The sequence below is a fragment of the Bos indicus x Bos taurus genome, chromosome 6, assembly GCF_003369695.1.
Source record: "Bos indicus x Bos taurus breed Angus x Brahman F1 hybrid chromosome 6, Bos_hybrid_MaternalHap_v2.0, whole genome shotgun sequence".
NCBI lineage: Eukaryota > Metazoa > Chordata > Mammalia > Artiodactyla > Bovidae > Bos > Bos indicus x Bos taurus.
In genome coordinates this window covers 87872008-87896297 of record NC_040081.1, presented here as the reverse complement: position 1 = coordinate 87896297, position 24290 = coordinate 87872008, and the positions used below count along the sequence as shown (strand labels likewise).

Genomic DNA, 24290 nt, shown 5'->3' with positions numbered 1-24290 from the left:
TCTTTCCCTTGTAATGGAAGTGCTGTTTGGTCTTCAAGTATAATCCTATATTAATTTTGGCTTCCTAGGTGGCGCTAGTGGTAAAGAATCCTCCTGCCAAAGCAGGAGACGCAGGAGACATGGGTTCGATCCCTGAGTCAGGAAGATCCCCTGAAGTAGGAAATGGCAACACACTCCAGTATTCTTGCCTGGAAAATTCCATGGACAAAGGAGCCTACTGGACAAAGTAGGCTACAGTCCATGAGCCGCAAAGAGTTGGGCACAACTGAGTGACTGAGCATGCATGCACGCATACACATACTCCATTCTTTATGAGCTTCCCTGGTGGTTCAATTCAGGAGACCTGGGTTCGATCCCTGAGTCAGAATGATCCCCTGGAGAAGAAAGGCTAAACACTGAAGTATTCTTGCCTGGAGAATTCCATGCACAGAGAAGCTGAGAAGCCTGGTGGGCTACAGTCCATGGTGTTGCAAAGAGTCAGACACAACAGAGCAACTAACACTTTCACTTTATCAATTTAATATATCTCTTTCTCTTACCCTACTAAATAGTATCAGAAAAGGTATACTGAATTTTATCAAATGCTTTTTTGACATCTATTGAAAAGATAATTATTTCTTTCTTCCCCCTCCCAAGCTATTCATATAGTGAATTGCAATAATAAATTTACTAATATTAAACTGTGTTTGAAATATTATGATGTAGTTTTAACATTCTGTTGGGTTTTATTTTATTAACATTTTAATTTGTATTTTCTATGGAGATTATTCATTTCATATTAGAGTTTTAAACTTATTGGGAGAAACTATAATTTCAGTCTTACATCAGTCTTAAAAAAATTGTGCTTTACAGATTTAATTTATATGTAGCCTTTTATTTTTAACCTTACATGTTTTATTTTTAACTGTTTTGCCATTGAGCTGCTAGAAGTTTGATCAAGTGCTTTATTTGATCTCTTTATAGTTAAGTAATTGTTTAGTGGTTTAAGTAATTTAGTGTGTACTTAATTTTTTATAATTAAAATAATTGTGGCTACCAATACAACATAAAATTTATTATTTTAGCCATTTACGTGTACAGCTAAGTAATGTTATATACGTTCACATTGTTGTGTAGTAGATCTGCCGAACTTTTTCATCTTGTAAAAGTGAAGTTCTATACTCCTTGGACAACAGTTTTCCATTTCCCTTTTCTCCAGTACCTGGCAGCCAATGTTTACTTCCTGTTTCTATGATTTTTGACTAGATACTTCATATATGTAGAATCATATGGTACTTGTCTTTTTGTGACTGGCTTATTTCATTTAGCTTAAGATTCATCCATGTTGTTCTAGGACTAAATATTCTATTGTATGTATATACTACATTTTGTTTTATCCATTCATCCATTGATGGACATTTGAGTTGCTTCTACCTCTTGGCTATTGAGCCTCTTAATTTTACATTTAATTCATGTGATTCGAATTTATATTGACTTTGGAGGAAGATAGGAACTTAGTCTTATGTTTCCAAATAGTTAATCAATTAATTTAGCTATTTCATCATCTGTCATTTCATATATTTAAATAATAGAACAATAGACTGGATTATACCTGCTCAGTACGTGCATCTTTATATGTATTACATTTGTATAAGCTTAAGGTCCTTAAAATTAGTTGTTAACACTAAGCAGTTTCCTGTACTTTTTAATAAGTAGCTAACATCTGTAGGATTTTATGGTTAACAAAGTAATTTTCCATATTTTGCACTTTACTTAGTGGTCTTTTTAAATCCATGTGTGTGTATATATATATATGTATGTATGTATATTTTTCTTCCTGTAAGCCGGCTTGGCTTCTTTCTTTCCTTTCTTCCCTCCCTCTCTTCCAAATTTCTGCTGAAGAAGTAAAGGTCCTTTCAGCACCAGCATCTATGTTGTTGTTTAGTTGCTAAGTCGTGTCCGACTCTTTATGACTGCATGGACTACTGAGCTGCCGGGGAAGCTACCAGCATCCAGTGTGCTGTGCTTAGTCACTCAGTCGTGTTTGACTTTTTGCGACCCCAGGACCTTTTGCCCACCAGGTTCCTCTGTCCATGGGGATTCTCCAGGCAAGAATACTGGAGTGAGTTGCCATGCCTTCCTCCAGGGGATCTTCCCAACCCAGGGATTGAACCCAGGTCCCCTGCATTGCAAGCGGATTCTTTACCATCTGAGACACCAGGGAAGCCCAAGAATACTGGCGTGTAGTGTATCCCTTCTCCAGGGGATCTTCCTGACCCAGTAATCGAACAGGGGTCTCCTGCATTGCAGCTGTATTCCTTACCAGCTGAGCTACCAGGGAAGCTCACCGGATCTATACCATGTTCTTATTGATTTGTGATGTTGCTAGTCTTAATATGCTGCCTTTGAACTTGAACACCTCCATACACTTTTAGGGCAGGATCAAGAAACTATGGATGTGTTTTAGTTCTCTTGCATTATCATTCTAGTGTTCTTTAGTTTTGTTTCAATATTTTAAAAATATATTTCACATAAGCCAGGAATAATGTAATACTTATGCAGTTGCTATTTAGGAAATGCCAAAATAGAAGAACTGCTATATGACCTGAGACAGACAAGTCTTAATTGTACTGAATCCTTCAAATTAAACCTTGGCTGAAGTATGCAGCCAAGTATGCAGCCAAACTGTGACTGATGTTTATTTTGTTTGTTTAATGTTGGTGGAATCTTAAAGGGAGATTGCATTATCTTTTTTTCATCTTTTTCTATTTTTTTTTATTGAAGTATAATTGCCTAATACTGCTATGTCAGTTTCTACTGTACAGCAAAGTGAATCAGCTATATGTATGCATACATCACTTTTTTTTTCTTCCCTCTTCCCCCATCCCCCTTTTTTTGGATTTCCTTCCCTTTTAGGTCACTACAGAGCCCTGAGTATGCATTATCTTCTTTCTGTTTTTATTAAGTCATGTAGTAAGTATAAATTGTAAACATTTAAACAGTAGAGGAAGATAAAGTATGAGTCAAAGCTCCCTTCTTCTGTAGCCCAAGGTATAGATTTTAGTCACCAAGTCACGTCTGACTCTTTTGCAACCCCATGACCTGTAGCCCACCAGGCTCCTCCGTCCATGAGATTTCCCAGGCAAGAATACTGGAGTCAGTTGCCATTTCCTTCACCAGGGGATCTTCCTGATGGGTGAATTCTTTACCATTGAGACACCAGGGAAGCCCCCAAGGTATAAATTTTAAGTGTGTACATTTCATGGCTTTATATGTATTTGCACATATATATCTTCACATGTATCTGTGTAAGCAAATTTTTGTTTTATATAAAGGGGGTCATTATATAGATATTCTGAAATTTTCTTTTTAAAATTAATAATCTTATCATAGACTCTTCCAGTGTAAATGCACATATTGATTATCTTATTCCTCGTAATGGCTGTGAAATGTTCCCTTGTCATGTATCATGACTTCCCTGATTTTGTTGAGTGTTTATACCCAGTGTTTTGGTTTTGTCCAGTGTTCTTCCATTACAAATAATACTGCAGTGGATTCTTTTTGATATGTATCTGTGTCTGTGTATGTTTGTATTTTAGGATATATTTCAGTGGTGAAAGTGCCGGACCAAAGGTACATGGGTCTGTTTCTGTAACTGACATTTTATTATGTGAATGAGCTCTGTATTTTTTAAACTACAGTGGGTTTTTAGTGGTTTAGTATGTTTTAGAATGTGCTATGTCATATGTTGGGTTACAAGCCCCATTGATATCTAGTCTCTGTGGATGTCATTCTCTGTTAAATGTTTTATCCATTAAGAGACAGATAAAATATCACCTCTTTCCTGAAAGTATTCATAACACTTAGAACATTGGGTAATTATAACCCCAATAACTAATATTTTAATGAGTGCTTACTATATACTATAATTATGTGTAGTGTCTTATTTAATCCTCACAACTCTAAGAGGTAGATAATACTATTATCCACAGTTTGTAGTTGAAAAAAAAATCAAGGAAAAGAATAACTTGCTCAAGGTCACAGTAAATGATGGAAATAGAATATAAACATGAGCAGTCTCACATCAAAGTCTGCTTTTTTTTAACTGGTATAGGTCACTGGTTCCCTTCTGTTCCCTGATCTCCCTAATAATTGGCTCAAGAGATATTTGGTATAAATTATAGAACTCACTAGCTCATTTAATCTTGTATTTAGGTCTTATTTACAGATCTGTGTGAATGACGTCTTTTTCTAATTTATGACATACCTCTGGGTCATTATACATAAGGCAATGGCAACCCACTCCAGTACTCTTGCCTGGAAAATCCCATGGATGGAGGAGCCTGGTAGGCTGCAGTCCATGGGGTCCCTGGGAGTAGGACACGACTGAACGACTTCACTTTCACTTTCATGCATTGGAGAAGGAAATGGCAACCCACTCCAGTGTTCTTTGTTGGAGAATCCCAGGGACGGAGGAGCCTGGTGGGCTGCAGTCTATGGGGTCACATACAGTCGGACATGACTGAGGCGACTTAGCAGCAGCAGCAGCAGCAACAGTAATAGTCCTGGTACGTTTAAGAGTTGTTTAGAACACCATATTATAGAACTGCACCCCACCTCCTTAAAAAAAAGACTTTATTGGAGTATAGTTAACGTTGCTCTGTTCTGTTACATTTTGTTATTTCCCTGAGTCCATCTTTAGCAAAATTCATGTGATCCTGAGATGGATTTCATAGATTGTGAGTGAATAGTATACTATTCTGTACCTTTTGTGGAACATCAAATCAAAATACATAACTTGTAGATAAGTTGTTAAGATGTGAAGTGAGAAGTATGCTGTCTTAGACTTACCACATGTCTTAATTCATGCTGTCAAGTAAGTGTGATAGGCAAGCTGAATCTCAGAGCCTAACATAAAAGGGACATCATAATACCTTCTTTTGGGTGGGGGGTCAGATGAGATGATTGTGTCAAAACATTTGTGAACTATAACAGTCTCCATAAATACTAGTTTTTAAAACGGAGGTTTGAGGAATAATGGAGAGCATTGTGAATTGGGTTACTGTTTAGTAGTATGTTTGGCTATTTTTAAAAAGTACAATTTAAAATCTGTAATTAAAAAAATTTTGACTCTCTTATTTTCTTTCCTAACTCCATTTAATTTGATTATTTTATTAATTCATAGATTGCCAGTAAAACTCTTTGGCTGTAATTGTGCATGTGGATTAATTTATTTTAGGTGGAGTCAGTGTTAGCATAGGAAGTGGGATTCTGTAGTGAAGTGTTAGTCACTCAGTCATGTCCTATTCTTTGTGACTCCATGGGCTGTAGCCTGCCAGGCTCCTCTGTCCATAGAATTCTCCAGGCAAGAATACTGGAGTTGGTTGCCATTCCCTTCTCCAATTCTGTAGTGAAGATTTTACAAATGATAGTTGTATGGGTTAGATGATCTTTTAGGATTATATTCAGAATTCGTTAGATCTTTAGTACTTAAATAGAATATATTCTTCAGTTCCTCTAGAACTTAATATTTTTTACTGCTTAACCATACTGTTAATAAAGAGGGAGAGATAAGAGTAATGGGAAATGCAGCATCCTTTTCTTATTCTTATCGGCTCTTCTGGGAATGATGAAGCAAACCATATTTTGATGACTTCTCTGCTGTAAGCTTAGCAGGTGATTCAGTGGTTCTAGATAAAATGGCAAAGTATAAAGCAAAAATCTGACTATACTGTTTTCTTAAATCTCAGACTCTTTAAAACATAGCCCTAACTTGCTTTGTGGATTGGTCTTTCATTTGTACCTTTCCTGCTTTGCTTTTCTTACTCTGCCCAGTATTACCATCTCCCAGTTTGAGATCCTCTCCACTGTTTGACCCAGCTTTCTGGCTACAACTCAAACTCTGATACTGAATTCTCTTAGTCAGAACCTAGTTCTGGAATATATTTTAAGTTGTTAATGTGTCTTAGGTATGTGGGAGGTTGTTCCATATGTAGAAGTTCTTACCTACTTTAGCCCTATCACCAGATTCTCTTATTATCTTGTATCCAAGACATAAAAAACATGGGCTTGGTATTGCAGCTTTTTGTCTTCCATGCATGAGAAACTTCGTTTTGTTTCCCACAGAGCTCAGAAGAACAGAATAGCAAGAGGACCCATTCATTGAGTCTTGAATGTTAAGATTCATGAATCTCAATCAAATACTAAGGTCTCTTGACCTCACTTCTAGAAGCAGAAGTTTCCATAAAAATATTAATTGAAGGGTATTCCAGTTTCATTAAATCCTAGACATGTGAATACCTGACAATTTCTGTGCCCAACATAATATTACATTCCATTATGAAATAACCCATTGCCTTTTATTTTCTAATATTTCTCCTGGAGCGGAGGGGGTGCAGGGGGTGGGGGCATTGTATAGAAAGATTTAATTCAAGGTGGGAAACTTGCTTTTGTATCCTGCTTTAATACTATGTGACTTTGGGAAAGTTACTACTTAACTTCCTTTTGTTCATCCATATTGGAACTAATAATTTTTTCTAAAGAATGGAGATAATGTAAACATCTAGTACACTATTTTATGTATTGAAGGTATTGATTACTTGGAAATTTTGTATTTAACTGTAAATGTAATATTTGAATTAAGTCCTCGTTGTTCTTTTACAATCAGGAGCGGTTTTCTTTACCTTTTATAGCTCCTGGATTTTAGTTAGATTCTGATGAAAACTGTGGACCTGTGCTCCCTCACATGTACTTAAATATATTCATACAATATTTTGCAGATTTTTCAGTAGGATAAACTTTTGAGACATAGGTCTTTGAACCTTGGATTATTTGTATTAGTTGAAGAGTACCAGATTTCATCTTTCATCCATTGAGATCAATGACCTTCTGTGCTTTTTATCATCTCTAAAATTAAACAGTAAACAACTCCTTCCATACCTCTCTCCAAAGAATCGTGTCAAAGATAAAGAATTTTTCTTCTAGAAATTGACACTATATAACCTTTCAAAGGATTTTCTTTAGTGATTTCCTTCCTTGTTCTTTTTGAAATCATTGGAATCTTAACTCAGGGGAAAAACTTGTTGAGAGATAACTGGTTTTTGTATCTGCCTTTCTTCCCCCTATAGGTATGACAGATGTCTTAGGGAATGATAAGATATACTTAATATTTATAGCTATTTCCTCATTCTATGTTCAACACCAAACTGTAAATTTTAATTTGACTTCTTCCGGCTTATTTTACAATTTTTGTCTTTTCTTTTAAATATGGTGCATTGATTGCATTCCTTTAACTTTCTTTGTTCCCAGCATCCCACTTAGGTTATTTAAAGATTGAACTAAACCACAGTTTTGAAAAGCAAGAAACAGATATTATTACATTGGTCAAACTACCTTAAAGAGAAGCAAAAGAACCTCATTAGCTCTTTAACTTTGTGTGTACTCAGATGTGTGTGGGGAAGAAGGGAAGAAGATCCAACTTTAGGCATAGATAAGTCCAGATTTGAATAATATTATCAGTACTGGTTTTCTCACAACATTTTTACTCTCCCTTTTCTTCTTGAATTAGTTTTATTTTCAGCTAGGCAAAGATGGCTGCCAAAGGAGAGGGGGCTGGGATATTCTAGCCAGTGGTGGCTGGGAAGACTCACCTCTACCCAAATCACATGAAATATTTTCCCCACAGACATGAGGGATTATATTACTAGAAAGGTGGGCCGGGGATAAAGCATGTTGAATAGTAAAATTACAGTTCACAGTCCACTACAGGTACCAGCAGAGGACCAGAAATTTTGAAGAAGATAGAAAGCTCACGGGATCGCATTGACAGCAAAATCTCAAAGGAAACTGGAACTCAAGATACCAGAGGTAAGCTCAGGTTTTCCTAGGGGAACCTTGGAAAGGCTCCAGGTTTGGAGTCAACAAGGACAGAGAACAGTAGTAATTGAGTAATAATCAGGAATTTTTTAAAGAGTTACTTGCCAGAGTGCTGGGTTAGTTGGACCTCCATCCTCCCCTTCCTCCAGTCTAAACAGCTCTGGTGGCAGTGGTGCCTGCCCTCAGGCCTGAAGTCTAAGAACTGTTCTCTTTTAAGAAAGTAGACTAACAGTTCAGTAGGACATCTGAGATCTTGGAATCTGATAGAGTAGCAGAGGCACTGAAGCTTGCTTCTTCAGAGAAAAACACTTTTGGTGGATCCCGGCAGGCTTGACTTCTTGTTTAGGTACCTTTCTGGGGTGCCTGCTTATCTGTATGCCCTGACTACTTAAATGGTATCACACTCCCATTTAAGTGAGACACCATTTGCAAAAACAAGTCCGAACAACATCAGAGAAAGCCAAAAGTAATCTTTTATAAGCCAGTATAAATAAACAATTGAGGAGAATCAAGATGGAAGACGATTAAGAGGAATGAAAGAACAACTGACCTCAGATAAAATTCTGAAGAAAACTTCAAAGAAAAAAAAATGTAATACATATTTTACTAAGATTTAAGAACATGTTGCAATGATTAATCAGAGTTTCACTGAAAAAGTGGCAGAGAAGCAGAAAAGATTTTGAAAATTACAATGATAAATGTTAATGATTGGGTTAAATAACAATTTAGCATTAATCAAGACTGGGTTATTGATTTTGCGCTAAAGACGAAGAACTCTAGATATGAAGCAAAAGAAAAAAAGATCTGGAAAAATGGAGAGGTATGGAAAATATATCACAAAGTTTTCACATCTGTAAACATTAATTCTAGAAAAAGTACAGAAAGTGGGAAGGAGACAAATACTGAAAGAAATAATTGAAATTTCATGAGCCGAAGAAAGATAAAAAATTTCAGATTAAAGGAGCCCATCTAGTACCACGCAGGAGGAATGAAAAAAGACCTACATCTAGACACATCTGGTAAAATTTCAGAACTCTAACATAAAAAGAAAATTCTCAGTTACAGCTAGAGAGCGGGAATAAAAAATGGAAAATCCAATAACTGAAATCTTAGGAGCCATACTGAATGCTTGAAGACAAGCAGTATTTTCACCATTTAGGGAAAAATAGAGTCAGACACGACTGAGCAACTTCACTTTCACTTTTCATTTCACTTTCATGCATTGGAGAAGGAAATGGCAACCCACTCCAGTGTTCTTGCCTGGAGAATCCCAGGGATGGGGGAGCCTGGTGGGCTGCTGTCTATGGGGTCGCACAGAGTCGGACATGACTGAAGCGATTTAGCAGCAGCAGCAGCAGCAGCAGATTTGCACCTAAATTTTTTATACTGTACTATTTATCATGTGAAGACAAGTAAATTTTTACCCTGAGAAAAAACTATGTATCTTATATAACTATATTTGAGATATTATTATACAATGGAAAATATAATCTGAGATAGATGATACGGTAGTAGGGAAGTGTCAGGGGAAGAAATTGGTAGCTACAGTGGCAATCTTGGACCTTCAAAAAGAACTAAAGAAAACTAGAAGAAAATTCTTAGACTACATGGACACTTCTTGTTCAACCAGTAATGTCTAAATGATATAAAATTGCATTTCCTTCAGGGATTAGTATTTACCTAGTCATGTTATAAATGCAGTTAATTTTTAGTTTTTAGAATCAACCTGCTGCTGCTGCTGCTGCTAAGTCGCTTCAGTCGTTTCTGACTCTTGGCAACCCCATGGACTGCAGCCCACTGGGCTCCTCTGTCCATGGGATTCTCCAGGCAAGAAGAGTACTGGAGTGGGGTGCCATTAGAATCAACCTAGAAAATATATAAAATAGATTTAATTATAGTTGTGAAATAGTTAAGGAGTATAGTTATAAACTTTCATAATAAAAAATGTTATAACCCTTAAAATTGGGAGATAGAGGGCAACAAAGAAAGAGTCAGTGTTCATTTCTTCAGTGGGCGGTAAATAGATAACACATAAAAATTAATAAATCAAGAAACAGAAGTCAAGTAACAAACTTAACATATTGAAATTAAGCTTGTAATCACACTACAAATCAGTTAACAATGTAACAATGTATTGCTATTTTATTGCAGGCAAGTAACAAAAAGATTTACTGTTCATCTTGTGCCTTTGCAGCCTTTGTATCTTTAAAAATCCCACCTTCGTGCATCATATTTATAATATTGAAAACATTGCAGATGTGTTGTATTTACCTAGTTAGATAATGATACTTTTATTTATAAAGTAACAGTCCAGGACCACATAGTTATTAGAAACTATGTGAGGTGGAAATACTGGACACATGAAATTAATTCCAGGAATTTGGGGAGTTGCATAGAATATATGAATATTTTTATGTAAGATGCATAAGTATTTCTTCACTGACTTTCCCTCTTGATTTTGTATGTCAATTCTGGACTCATTTCCATGATTCTTTTTTTTAAAAAAAGTTTGTTAAAAATTTAGATGTATTAGAAAAATTTGAGTCCTTCCCACCAATGGCCCTAAATAAAATGACATTTTCTCTGGCATACTGAAGACTGGGATTAGAAGCATGGTTTGTTCATAAGAAGGAAGTCATGTGATCAGGGAGAGCTACAGCTACTGGAGACATGATTATCTTCTGGAAGAACTGGAAGAGTTGAAAGATGGGAATAGAAATGGCCTTTGTTATCCTTCTAAAGATGGGTCTTATGTCCCTGACTGGACAATGCTTATTGAGTGAAGGAATTAATTTTATTTTTATACCACTTCAACTTAAAGATAGGTTGGCATTCCTGTTTATACTGTACATAGGTAAAATGTTTTTTGAAAGCCTAATTTTAGGAGTGTTGCATCAGAAATATATTTTGGGAAGCGTATTTCTAATTGTATGTTTTTCGTATTTGATTTTAAAAATTATAAAATCCTATGCTATTATATGTCTTTAAGTATTGAAAGTGTAAAATACAAAAGACCCTAAGACCTATGTACATTATAATGATTCTACTTAAATTACATGTAGTTTTCTAAGCAAGCTGAAGTTCTAAAAAAAAAAAAAAAAATCAACTTATGCAAATATATACTCTTAAAATATTTTATGAGAAGTACTTTTAAAAAGAAGCATTATACTGGAAATCGGGGAATTTGTGTAAGAGAGTTTACCTGAACATAATATATTTGGCAGTTCTGTTACACTTTTAAACACTTTGTAAGCTATTAGTTTTTCAGTGGCTACCATTTAAACTATTAATTACTTTCACAGAGAGATGTTATGATACATGTTCTTGAAGAGGATGGAAATTGTCGATTGGTGAGGGACCTTTGGAAAGATATGAATGTGGGTTAAGTTTGCTTTCATAAAACATGGTAGTAATTTCATAAAATATGCTAATGTTTATCTGTTACACACATAAAAATTGTAAATATTAACTTCCATTTACTTACATTGTGTTAGTTTTTGTTGGCAATTTGGTAGTAAAACTAAATATTTGAAATTTGTGAGAGAAGTTGAAAGTAATGGTAACATTGCTTCTAATATAGCTCTGTTGTGGGATATCCTCCTGATGACCAAAGAGTCACAGTTACAGTGAATGAAATCAGTATTTATACACACACACTTGTATGTATGAGGGTGCTTGTATTCGGATTCTGTCTGTAGATCCACCTTGGAAACTTTAGAATGTCAGAATTATGCTCTGAGATTTTCCTTTTGTGAAGACCCCTGAAGATTCTCTATCTCTAGTCAGGATCAGATTAGTGGAAAAGGGACCTCACTTTGCAATTTTTGGCCTAGTTTTTTGAGAACATAGACAATTGAAATGTAATACATTTCTTAGGAGATGGATTATGAATCTGAAAGAGTACTTGCAGCAGTTGGCGTGCAGGCGGAACTTTCAAGATTTGTGGTGAACAGATAGGCCAGGAACAGCAGAGTGGTAATAGGCATCGTGACAAAGCAGACTGATGGAGCTTGTTGCCAGCAACTCCAGACCGTCAAACAACCAGAGAGATGAGATTGCAAGGTTGCCTGGATAGTTTTTACATCCTGATTATCTTCCATGCCTTTGGTACTATTGTAAGTGACCTGGAACTGTTTGTTATGTCCCCTGGAGTAGAATAGTTGTCCTTTAGAAAGGTAGTAGATTGGGTTTGGGCTTGTCATTCGTTGTTATTTGTGTTTTGTCCTCATCCTCTCTACTCTCCCCACCACTGTGTCTGTGGAGTGATGGTAGGGAGGTAGGCTCTGTGTGTGTGTGTTGGGGGGGCGGTGTATTTATTTTGCAAGTAGATACTTACTCCTTTTAAATATAGGACATTTAATGTATTGCTCACCAAATTGAGAGTGCTTTACTGTCAATAGATTTAGCCTATTTGAAACAAAACCCGAAAACATTGAACTTATTCCCATTATATATGTACTGGTTTTTCTTTTTGAAATGTTGTACAGACAAATTTGGGAGGTGAACATTCACTAAAAACAATAAATATCGTATCAATTTTGTATGAAAGTGAAAATGTTAATCACTAGACCCTATTGTGAAATACTAGGAAAGAATGAATTCATGGTGTGACCCATCATGGGTGGAGACAAGAAATGCAAGTGTCCAGCAGGCACAACTGTAATTGCAGATGTGAAAGGAGGGAAAGCTGCTTTGTTTTCTACTTTGCTTAGTATATTACTTATATTTGGACAAGATTGTGCTTGTATTCAGTTCTGTTCTGGATGGAATCTATGTCTGGATGAAATATTTGTTTAAATATAATAATACTTTTTATACTGTTCTTGGTGGAGTTTTGAGTTTTATTTATTAGATTAAAGAAAAATGGAAAGGAACTATTTATCAGAGAAGATGGAAAAAATCATTGAAGATTTTGATTTTAAACTTTATGAAGAATCAGGATCAAGTTTTTCTAAATAATAGACTCTTGAAGGTACAGTAACTCTGTCATTCTATATCCACTGTGTAGTATAAAGCCTGTCACCTAGTAAACACTCAGTAAATAGTTGTATAAATGAATGATAGTTATAATGGTCTTTCTGAAAAAGTTTACTGAAGCCTTTTTATCATGTTAGACTTGAGAAAAATTTTATTTAAGAAATAATTACTCTTTGTCATGTTTAGAATATACTACTACATGGTCTTTGCATGATTTTATGTATGCGAGTATAATTTTATATATCCTTACTTAATTCTTTGTTACCTAAGCCTTTTAGCTGTTCCTCACATATCTAAAAACCTGTCCAACTGTTAACATTTATTTTGGAGGTTCTGGTGAAGTTTCAGTCATCCTTATTTTAAAATATTATCATCAAAATTAGACCTGGAATATATGTGAGGAGACTATGAGAGAAGCTGTTTAATGCTGTTTGTGTTAATAAAACCCCATCTTTTTCTTAGTTTGCATTCAATTTTTTTTCCCAATAATGATGGAAGGATTACTTTAGAATTTTATATTTTCAAAAGGAATAGTTTGAAGTAAATGTGGAAGGCAGACTAACACTATTTTATTAGTTTAGTAAGAACATAACCAAAAAAATCGTACAGAATTATTATATGCAGAATCCTTATAATACTAAATTCTGACAGAAACTTCACAACTTACTAAGTTAAAGAATCCATTAAACCTAGATGGGATTTGTATTTAAGAGGAACAGAATTTTTAGAAAATTAGATAATTTGTCAGTTTTATTTTTTTATAATTTTATTTTATTTTTGGCTGCATTGGGTCTTTGCTGCAGAGCCCAGGCTCTTTGTTGCCGTGCTCGGGCTTTCTCTGGTTGTGACAGTAGTCGCGGCTACTCTCTAGCTGCGGTGTGCAGGCTTCTCATTGAGGTGACTCTCTCGTTGCAGAGCATGGGCTCTAGAGCACAGGCTCAGCTGCTCTGAGGTATGTAGGATCATAGTTCCCAGACCATGGATCAAACCTGTGTACCCTGCATTGGCAGGTGAATTCTTAACCACTGGGTGCCAAGCAAGTCCCAACATAAAGTTGTTTTTTTTTTTTTTTAAACTGAAGGATAACTGCTTTACAATGTGTGTTGGTTTTTTGCCATACATAAACATGAATCAGCCATGGGTTTACATATATCCCCTCCTTCATGAACCTCCCTCCCTGTCCCACCCCTCTAGGTGATCACAGAGCAGCAAATTGAGCTTCCTCCATCATACAGCAAATGCCCACTAGCTATCTATTTTACACATGGTAATGTATATGTTTCAATGCTACTCTTTGAATTTGTCCCACTCTCTCCTTCCTGCTCTGTGTTGAAAGTCTCTCCTTTATGTCTGGAACTCTATTGTTGCCCTACAAATAGGTTCATCAGTACCATTTTTCTAAATTACACATATATGCATTAATGTACAATATTTCTTTTTCTGATTTCACACTGTGTAACAGCCTCTAGGTGTATCCATCTCACTAGAACTGATTCAGATATGTCCATTTTTATGGCTGAGTAGTATTCCATGGTACATATGCACCACAACTTCCTTATCCATTCATCTGTCAGTGGACATCTTGGTTGCTTCCATGTCCTGGGTCTTGTAGATAGTGCTGCACTGAACATGTGTCTTTTAGAATTGTGGCTTTCTCAGGGTATTTGCCAAATAGTGGGATTGCTGGGTCATATGGTACTTTTATTCTTAGTTCTTTTTCTTTAAGAAATCTCCATACTGTTCTCCAGAGTGGCTATATCAATTTACATTCCCACCAACAGTACAGAGTTCCCTTTTCTTCACATCCTCTCCAGCATTTATTGTTTGTAGATTTTTTGATGATGGCCATTCTGACCAATGTGAGGTGATACCTCATTGCAATTTTGATTTGCATTTCTCTAATAATGAGTGATGCTGAGCATCTTTTCACGTGTTTATTAGCCATCTGTATGTCTTCTTTGGAGAAATGTCTGTTTAGATCTTCTGCCTGTTTTTTGATTGGGTTGTTTGTTTTTCTGATGTTGATCTGCCTGAGCTGCTTGTATATTTTATAGGTTAATCTTTTGTCAATTGCTTCACTTGCAATTATTTTCTCCCAGTCTGAGGATTGCCTTTTCATCCTGTTTATGGTTTCCTTTGCTGTGCAAAAGCTTTTAATAAGATCCCATTTATTTATTTTTGTTTTTAGTTCCATTACTCTGGGATGTGGGTCATTGAGTATCTTGCTATGATTTATGTCAAAGAGTCAAACATCAGGTTTTTTTTTTTTAAGCTAGAGATTTATTGTTATTTTGTAATTAATAAATTGTCAAGTTGGTTATGACACTACCCCACACTGTATACCACCATTTGCTAGTACAAAAGCTTTTAAACCATACTGAGGCATAGGGCAGAGAGAGCAGAGACACATGAATATCATCCTTAACAACTTCCTCTTAGTCATGCCTCTGTCTTAATCTTTGTACATGTTTTCTTCCAGGGGAGAGTGTCAGAACAGTGCATAAAATAGTGGGCAACCTGCCATTTACTGTTTTAATACCAAGCAACTTACAGAAATAATGGAATTCAGCTTGTGTTTCCCTTGATTTTACTAGTCTGAACTCATTTTAGGTTACTTTAACATTTTAATTTCCCTTAACTGTACATAAGAGAATATGATGACTGAGAGAATACTGAACCAGAGTCAGCCAAATATACTACTGACCCCAAAATTATGTTTTAATAGGTCCTAAAGGAATGTGGCTCAAATGGTAAAGAATCTGCCAGCAATGCAGGAGATCCCAATTTGATCTGTGGGTCAGAAAGATCCCCTGGAGAAGGGAATGGCTACCCACTCCAGTATTCTTGCATGGAGAATTCCATGGACAGAGGAACCTGGTGGGCTGCAATCCATGGGGTAGCAAAGAGTCAGACATGACTGATTGACTAACAGAGGAATGTACCACCCCAGTGGTTTGAGAGTTCAGCAGTGACATAGTTTTAAATCCATGTTTCCATCAAGAAATTTACTGTACAGTTATATTCAAGTATATGCAGAGTATGTGGGCCCTTTTGTTGGGCATATTCATTGCAATATTACAAAATGTTGGAGCAATACAAATGTCCATCAAAGGGGAACTGATTATAGTACAGGATTTTATTAGTGAAATTTAAATAACAATCAAAATCAGAGAGAGATATACAAATACTAATCTGAAACGATTATGGAATATTACATTTTAAAATGGAGATGTAGGAAAGTATGTACAATATCCTTCTGTTTTTATAAAAGAAAATCTTGCACTAAGATATGCTTCATATATGTAGGTTATTTCTGGAAGAATATACAATTTGTGCCTTTTAGGGGTTGGTGAGAGATAGGTTTACTTCTCCCTATATTGTCTTTTACACAGGAATGTTTTCTATGTTTGTGCATTGCTTTTGTAGATAAAAACCGTAGTTTAAAGAAAAAGAAAGTAACCTATGAAGGTAACGAAAAGCATTTACTATGGTGTATTAGATATATCAAAAAGCTCCAGTCATATAATAGCATGATTGGTTTAGGAGAAATATAAGGTAAATTTATAGAGATAGTTATATATAGTTATTTTAGTAATGTATATAGACTATCAGAAATTTGACCAGATTTTGTTAGCCTTTTAATTTAAATTCTATTTAACTTTTTAAGGTATGTATGTCAGTTATGCTTGGTCCAGGCTATTTTACACTTCTACTGAAATAGAGTAGAAAAGAAAAATAGAGATGTAATGACTACATTTCATACATTTTAAGAGGTGAGATTGGTTCAGATTTTCTTTTTCTAATAGTTTGTTTTTATGTAGATGGGTGAAATAATTATATTTCTGCTGCAACCAATTAAGTGTCTTTGTTTTGTTTAAAAATGTGGATTTTGAAAAAGTCTTGCCATTTCCTAAGTAGAAAAAAAAAAAAAATTGATGGGAGCAGAACTTTACAAGGAAGATTTGATTGGAAAAAAACACAATGTTTTATGTGGAGGAACAAAACCATACAAAATAGAGTTGCTTGCTTGTCAACAAATCTGTGTGTGTGTGTGTGTGTGTGCGCGCGCGCGTGTGTGTGTTTGGTTTTCTTTTTCCTTGTTCAAAGAAATAAGTGCTGGGCCTAAATGAAACGGTGCATTTTAGAAGATTCCTTTATTTAGTCTTGCTATTTATTGAGCTTCTTCTGTCATTTTCCTCTACTTTTTATGAGAAGCTTTTCTCTTCACTTTGGACATTTGGAGCTTATTGTGTTAAGTATTCTCCTTTATGATTTAAGTAACTTTTGTTCGTTTGTGTTTGTTTGCATAACTGTTAGTAGGTTAACTATTAATTATACTTTAATGCTTTTGCCCTAGATGAAAATTAAAGATTTTAAAATCCATTTTAGGCAAATGGGGAAACAGGTTTTTTTGCCTTCAAACTGATTGAACTAGAAGGATGTTAGCTTACTATTAGGATGTAGAATCTTATAGCAGATGTATATGAATCTCCTTTCACATACCCTTTCCCCCAGAGTAACCTGTGCTGTGGCATAGGTCCTCATATTAACAAAAGAACCAGAAAATAAAATTAAGAAGAAATTATTATTTTGCTGTATAACAAAGAATTACAGAAAGTCTCAAAAGTAGATTATGTTTAAATTCAGTATTTCTAATATCTTATTTCAATGGCCTAAAGATAATAATCACAGAACAAGTAAGTCTTAATGGTAGCAATAATTTAAAAGGGATTAGGAGAGCTTCCCTGATGGTCCAGTGGTTAAGAATTCACCTGCCAATGCAGAGGATACAAGTTCAATCCCTAGTCTGGGATGATTCTACCTGCCACGGATATGCCACAGCTACTAAACCCACTTGCCCTAGGGCCCATGCTCTGCAACAAGAGAAGCCTGTGCACCGCAACAGAGAGTAGCCTCCGCTGACTACAACTAGAGAAAGCCCACACATAGCAACGAAAACCCACCACAGCCAAAAATAAATAAGATAAAGGGATTAGGATGCATAACTGGATATCAGATGATTCCTTTATTCATGCATTTGTTAATTTAATCAACAAATACTTAAGTCCTTGCTCTCTGCCAGAGACTGCTGGCTCTGGGTATACATTGCCAAACAAAGCATTGCCTGCTTTCATCAAGCTTGTGATCTGTAAGGGAGAGACATGATACATGATATATAAACATCTATAATTCTGTAAGAAAGCTATAATGACATATTTATTAGTGAAAATTTAACAGTAAATGTCAGAAAAGCTTAAGAGCAGCACCGTATTATCCTAGTACAGAGGAGAAAGAGACAGTGAATGGTTTGATTGACTTGAACCTTAGGGGCTGGATGATTTGTCAAAGTTAGAAAGCCTATTCTTATCTTATGAGAAATAAGAGTGTTTGAATGTTGAGTTCCTTGAATTCAAATCTGTCATTTCTTGCTTCTGTTGGAAAAAGGTTTGAGAAAGAAACTTTGTTGTTGACTTCTCTTAATCTACTGCTAAGTCACTTCAGTCATGTCTGATTCTGTTGGACCCCATAGATGGCAGCCCACCAGGCTCCGCCGTCCCGGGGATTCTCCAGGCAAGAACACTGGAGTGGGTTGCCATTTCCTTCAATGAATGAAAGGGAAAAGTGAAAGTGAAGTCTCTCAGTCGTGTCCTCTTAGCGACCCCATGGACTGCAGCCTTCCAGGCTCCTCCGCCCATGGGATTTTCCAGGCAAGAGTACTGGAGTGGGGTGCTGTTGCCTTCTCTGTCTCTTAATCTAAGGATGAGGCAGTTTATTTCAGGTAAGGAACGGACTGAACTGGAAGGAGGGAAATAGTGAGAACCAGTTTTCTAGTTCTTCATAAGCTATGTCTTTACACTGGACATTATTTTGTTTGAGAAGCTTCCAAACAGAAATGTAAGCACTATATATGATCTTGGAAAAATGTTTTTACTATTATTTGTTTTCCATTAATTTCACACATCCTTTGGAGTCAGACTATTCTGGGTTTGAATTCTACCTCCACTTTATAACTGTGTACTGTGTGCAACTTGATTTTCTTATCTGTAAAACGAGGATCATATCATCTGGTGGAAGTATAGTAGATAGTTCAGAGGACAAACTCTGGAGCCAATTACCTGGGTTCAAATCTTAGCTTGTTAATTTAGTTGAGAGTAAGTTGGGAGAGGTGCTTAACTTCTCTGTACCTCAGTTTCCAGAATGGAGATAATAATAGTTCCTGCCTTTTATTGAGATTTAATGAGTTAATATATACAAAATGCTTAAAATAGTTTATCACATAAGTAAGCACATGGTAGTTATTAATGTTATTAGTTTCAATTATTACCACCTAGGGTATTGTGAAGGTTAAATAACTTGTTTATTTAAAAAATAATGATTTGTATATTGCCTGACACAATAAAAATATCTCCTAAATAATCAGAAACTGAGGAGTAGATACTTCATCTCATTGAGTCTTCATATATACCTGTTTAGAAGAAATTTTATCTGTCGTGTTTATTGTACCTAGGATAGTTTCTGATATACAGTAGACAGTACCTTTTTGTTTTTTGTTTGTTTTAAAGATTTGTTTATTTTTGGCTGTGTTGGCTTTTCTCTAGTTGCTGCGAGTGGGGGCTACTCTCTAGTTGCCTGCACAGGCTTCTCGGTCCACTGGTTTCTCTTGTTGCAGAGTACGGGCTCTAGGGTGCTTTGGCTTCAGTGGTTCTGGGTCCTGGGCTCTAAGAGCACAGGCTCAGTAGTTGTGGTACACAGGCTTAGTTGCTCTGCGGCATGTGGGGCCCTCCTGGACCAGGGATCGAATGCGTGTGGACAGGTGGACTTTTTACCACTGAGTCATCAGGCATGCCCAACAATCCATTGTTGAGTTAATGTTATCACATTTTACAAATAAATAAACTAAGGCCCAAGAAAATTACAAGGTGTTTATACTAAAAAATAACATCACTTTGAGGAGACATTACTGGAAAGGCCCTTCATATCATCACTTAGAGTTGACCATATGTGTTAATAATAACTCCCTCTAATTTTTTCCTTTTTCCTTCTCTTTAAAAAAATTCACTTTCTTTAGTTAGGTTAGAAAAATTTAGACTAGAGGAACTGTTCACCTTAGAGTTACAATTAAAGTTGTTAATCTAATTGAGTGATTACTACAAATTCAGTTCGTATGGCACTCTTAAAGTGCAGGGTTGTTTTGTTAATACTACAGAATAGAGCATAAAACATTTTTCTTTTCCCATTGTGTTTTCTATATTCTAAATTATATAAGGAAGAAATTTGACAGGGTATTGGGTTGACCAAAAAGTTTTGAATTTTTCTGTAAGATATTATGGAAAGCCCCAAGCAAACTTTCTGGTCAACTCAATAGTTTCACTCAACTGAGGTTCTATTACAGTAGTAAATATAATAAAAAATTAGCTCTACCATGAGTCACCCATATTTGCTATTTAATGATCCAGAACCAGTGTTTCTAAATTTCATGCATCTGAAATATTTTAATCTTTTGTAGTATTATTATAAGGGAGGGAGAGGTCATTTCTTTGGTTAGTAAATAAAGTTAAAGGCATTTCTAGAAAATGCATATAATCTTGATGTGTTATGGCTTGCTTCAATGACTGTGAATCTGTTGAATATTAATCTCATTTCTCTTAGATATTTCCAAACGATTAGTTTATAGAATACCAGATTACCATTAAAAAGCTACATTAAATTATTATTTTAACACCTGCAAGTCAACTCCTATATGTATTATATAATGCATATGCCTGATGTAACAAATTCCTAGTTTGATAGCACCTTGCCTCCCTCTTTGTGTATTTAATACAGCCATTAATCTCACTACAAGGCTTTACTAAGGATAAATTGCTACGTAACCCACTTCAACCTCTTTTGTTCAACCAGGAAGCCAGACATGTTTAAGCTTTTTAAAAAATACATTATTATTTCTTTTTTGAAATTTTGGAGTTTTAAAATTTGAAATGGTAAAATACAAGAGACTGTATCTATTTTGTCTGTTGAAATTACTTGGCTGAAGTTTGCTTTGGAATAGAGCTTCTGTATCTTTAAAAAATACACAGTGAGTCACCCCCTGCTCTTTTGGTAGATGCCTGGCTAGTGAACAGCTAAGCTGCTTTAGGCATGTAATAGAACATTCCATTTCCTGTTCCCTTGCTGACACAGAGGAGTGTTCCTGCTGGCAATGATCTAATCATAGTGCAGTAAGAAACATGGCAGTTTGATAAAACATGGTGGAGACAGCGGCTGAAATGGAAGCATATGTTCTAGAAGACATTCTTGAGGTAGGGCTAGGTTTGTAAATGAAATGAAAGTTGAAATCTGAACAAAGAAATCTTATCTGCCGGAATTATTTTACAGATGAATAGATTAGAGGAGAGAGCAAAGAGAGGCAGAGCATAAAAGCAAGATACGGTCAGACCTTATTCCGTGTGAGAATGTGGCAATCTAGTTCACATGATTACTAAATAAGTCTAGAATTAATTTGTTTAAACTTAATGTTTTGTAAATTGTAGATATATGTTTGATAGGGGGAAAAAAGAAAGAAGGAAAGGGCTTTGGACTTAATAAAAAGCCTTGTGCTGGTGGTGACCTTTAGATTAACTCATTAGAAGGTGGGGTCTGCAAAGCAGCTTTGAGTAGGTTTAGTATCATATGTCTTAGAATTCATTTACATATCTAAGCCCACAACTCTTGCTTGCAGTTAACTATTAAAAACAGCTGCTTATTTTAGTTTCTAGGGTAAAATTAAGCATATATATCAATCTATTTGCCTAATTTAGCTGGTACATCTGGTTCTAGGTTTTTCATGTGACTTTAATTACTATAAAATAAATTATTCAATTAAAAATTAAAAGACTGTAAAATTTAAGGCACCAGTGCTTGAGAGCTCACAAAAATCTGTATTTTCAGTCATGAAAATTTGAATTGTATTTTCTCTTTTTTCCTCCTTGTGTCAGTGTTATAGAACCTATTTGCGTATAAATCAGTGCAAGGAAATACATGTCAAAGTGAAACTATAATTGGTTTTGGCCTTGGATGTAGTATACCATCATATTTTTATTTATAGATATAAATATTTGAATAATTTTCTTATTTTGGGGGGTGTAGGGTTTTTCCCTCCTCATTAAAAAAAAAAAAACTGGCTAATTTTTATGATGATTTAATGATGATGAGTGATATTCCTAATACTTAGACTCTTAAGATAATTTATTAAATATTTTACTGTCCTCAGGAAAAGAATTTGTTATGGGGAGAGGGCTTAGGAGAATAAACTGCAAAGGGAAGCCAGGTGAGGTTAACAGGAGAAAAAAGCCTATGCGCATTATAAAGTGCTGCATGATCAATGAGCATTTTCTGGAGTCCCTCAGTGTGTGCTTGGAGCTGACATTGCAGCAAGTCTCATGGTTGTTCTGCAGAATGAAAACTGATTCTATTGTGTTATCTAGCTCCTTGCAGACACCTGCCAATGTACTCTTTCCCCCTCTCCTTAGAGTTTTATTGTCTGAGTTGAATTCTCTGGTTAATTTCCATTCTTTTCCTCTTTTCTTTTTTTAATTTTGATACTGTTAGTGAGTTTCCTTAGAAATGGTATGGTAAATTATCCACTTAGAAATAGTGATATATATTTTCATTGAGGAACTTCTGTAATTAGCAGTGGTCACATGGCTATTAGTAGTTCAGATTAAAGAAGTCTGTTTATAAAGTTCTAGGAGGACATTTTTATTTGCTTTTTAAAACTTTTGCTTTGAATTTTAAAAGAAGCGTACCTTATAGATTTCAGTAAATTCATCTGACATTTTCTTTGGTCGTTTTAAATTTCAGCATATAATAGATTTTAGAAGTCTATTTATTTTCTGGGAAAAGCCTACTTGGGCATAGTTTTGTGTCTTAAGTATAAATTTTTCTAATACTTCCTTAAGAGTTGACTTTTCATTATTCCCACTAAAGCACTAAAAGTGTTTAATGTCATGGTAAGATTTTACGTTACCTAACTTGTTCATAGTTACTAGTTAGTTGCAGAGGTTATTTACTGTCTGTAATTTTAATTATTTGTCCTAATTCTCTCTCTCTTAATTTGATTCCTATATACCTGTCACATTAAACCATACTAAGTGAGTAGTTTTGTCTTTGTTTCATGTTATTTTATTTAAATGAGTATTTGTCAAGTATTGGCAGACTAGAAGTGAAAAATATCCAACTAGTAATGAAATATTCTTCTTTTCAAAAATTAGAAGTACTCATAATGGGGATGTCCCTGATGGTCCAGTGGCTAAGACTGTTAATGCAGGGAGCCCCAGGTTCGATACCTGGTCAGGGAACTAGATCCCACATGGCACAACTAAGAGTTTGCATATCATAGCTAAAGATCCTGCATGCTGCAACCAAGACCTGGCACAGCCAAATAAGTATTTTTTTAAAAAGTACTCTTGATGACCTAATGCTAATAGTAAAAGTTAAAAAAGAATAAACTTCCTAACTCTGAAGCTAAATATACCATTTTCTAAAGTACCTCATATGGCATATTTTATACAATGAGCTTCCTAGAAAAAAATTTTAATGAGTTAACTCATTGTGTAAATGTCTAATAATGAATAATGAAGTTCATCTATATACCACAGTGATAATTTTATTATTGTATCTAATATTAAGCCATTTGAAGTTTATCACCATATTTTTTTCCATAATTTTTATCATTATGACTTATTTATTGAGCATCTGGAATTTTATGTAGATTTCTGATTATTTACATTAAACACTGAATTCCTTTTTTTTTTTCTGTCTTTGAATATAACTTGGTCTTTTGAATCATACATTTTACAAGGTACTTTTATTTAAGTCTTAATAAAAAGAAAGCTTAAAATCAACATCGTTAGTGATTTAGTGCAGATTAATTCTTGTAATGCAGTGGTTTACCTTTTAAATTGTGATTGTTTATTGTATATACCCACATTTATTTAATGTACATTTTTAAGTGATCATCAGTCTTGAGTAAAATACTGTGTTTCTAAAACTTATAGTACAACAGAAAAAGATTGATTTCAACTTATATCATTGCTTCTCAGCTCTCTATAGTAATGGATTTAATAGAATAATTTAGTTATTTAAATTATCTAGATAATCTGGTCAGTGATTTTTTTCCTCCAAACCGAAGTAGTCAAAGTGTTTCTGTTCCTTTTGCCCACCTTAACTAATATTCAGGAAAATGGCCACCTACAGATGATAGGGAGCCTACATAAATACCTCTCTCTTTTTTTTTTGCTTATATTATTTTTGCTGAGACATGATTATAATTTTAGAACTTTGATGTTCTTCCTCTGAGTCGTATATAATAATGGATCTTAGTACTTAGAAAGATCAAGAAGAAAAAAAAGTTCTCCAAACTTTTATTTTTGAGGGCGGGGAGGGGTGTTTCCAAGTTTGTGTGTCCAGGTGCTATGCATATA

At 35.1% G+C, this 24290-nt stretch overlaps 1 protein-coding gene across 10 annotated transcripts in view; it reads left to right on the top strand.

The window, feature by feature from the left end:
- ANKRD17 (ankyrin repeat domain 17) overlaps positions 1-24290 on the top strand; it is a 166981-nt gene that overhangs the window by 15853 nt on the left and 126838 nt on the right. Inside the window, exon 1 of one of the 10 annotated variants that reach the window (XM_027544717.1) lies at positions 21001-21128. The exons of 8 other annotated variants lie outside the window; for them this stretch is intronic. Coding sequence is in view for 1 of the 2 variants with exons in the window: in XM_027544716.1 (XP_027400517.1) it covers positions 21075-21128 (54 nt within the window). In the remaining variant the exon portion in view is untranslated. Of the gene's footprint in view, positions 1-21000; positions 21129-24290 lie in introns of those variants that run through there. One more of the 10 variants, XM_027544716.1, reaches the window with a different exon arrangement.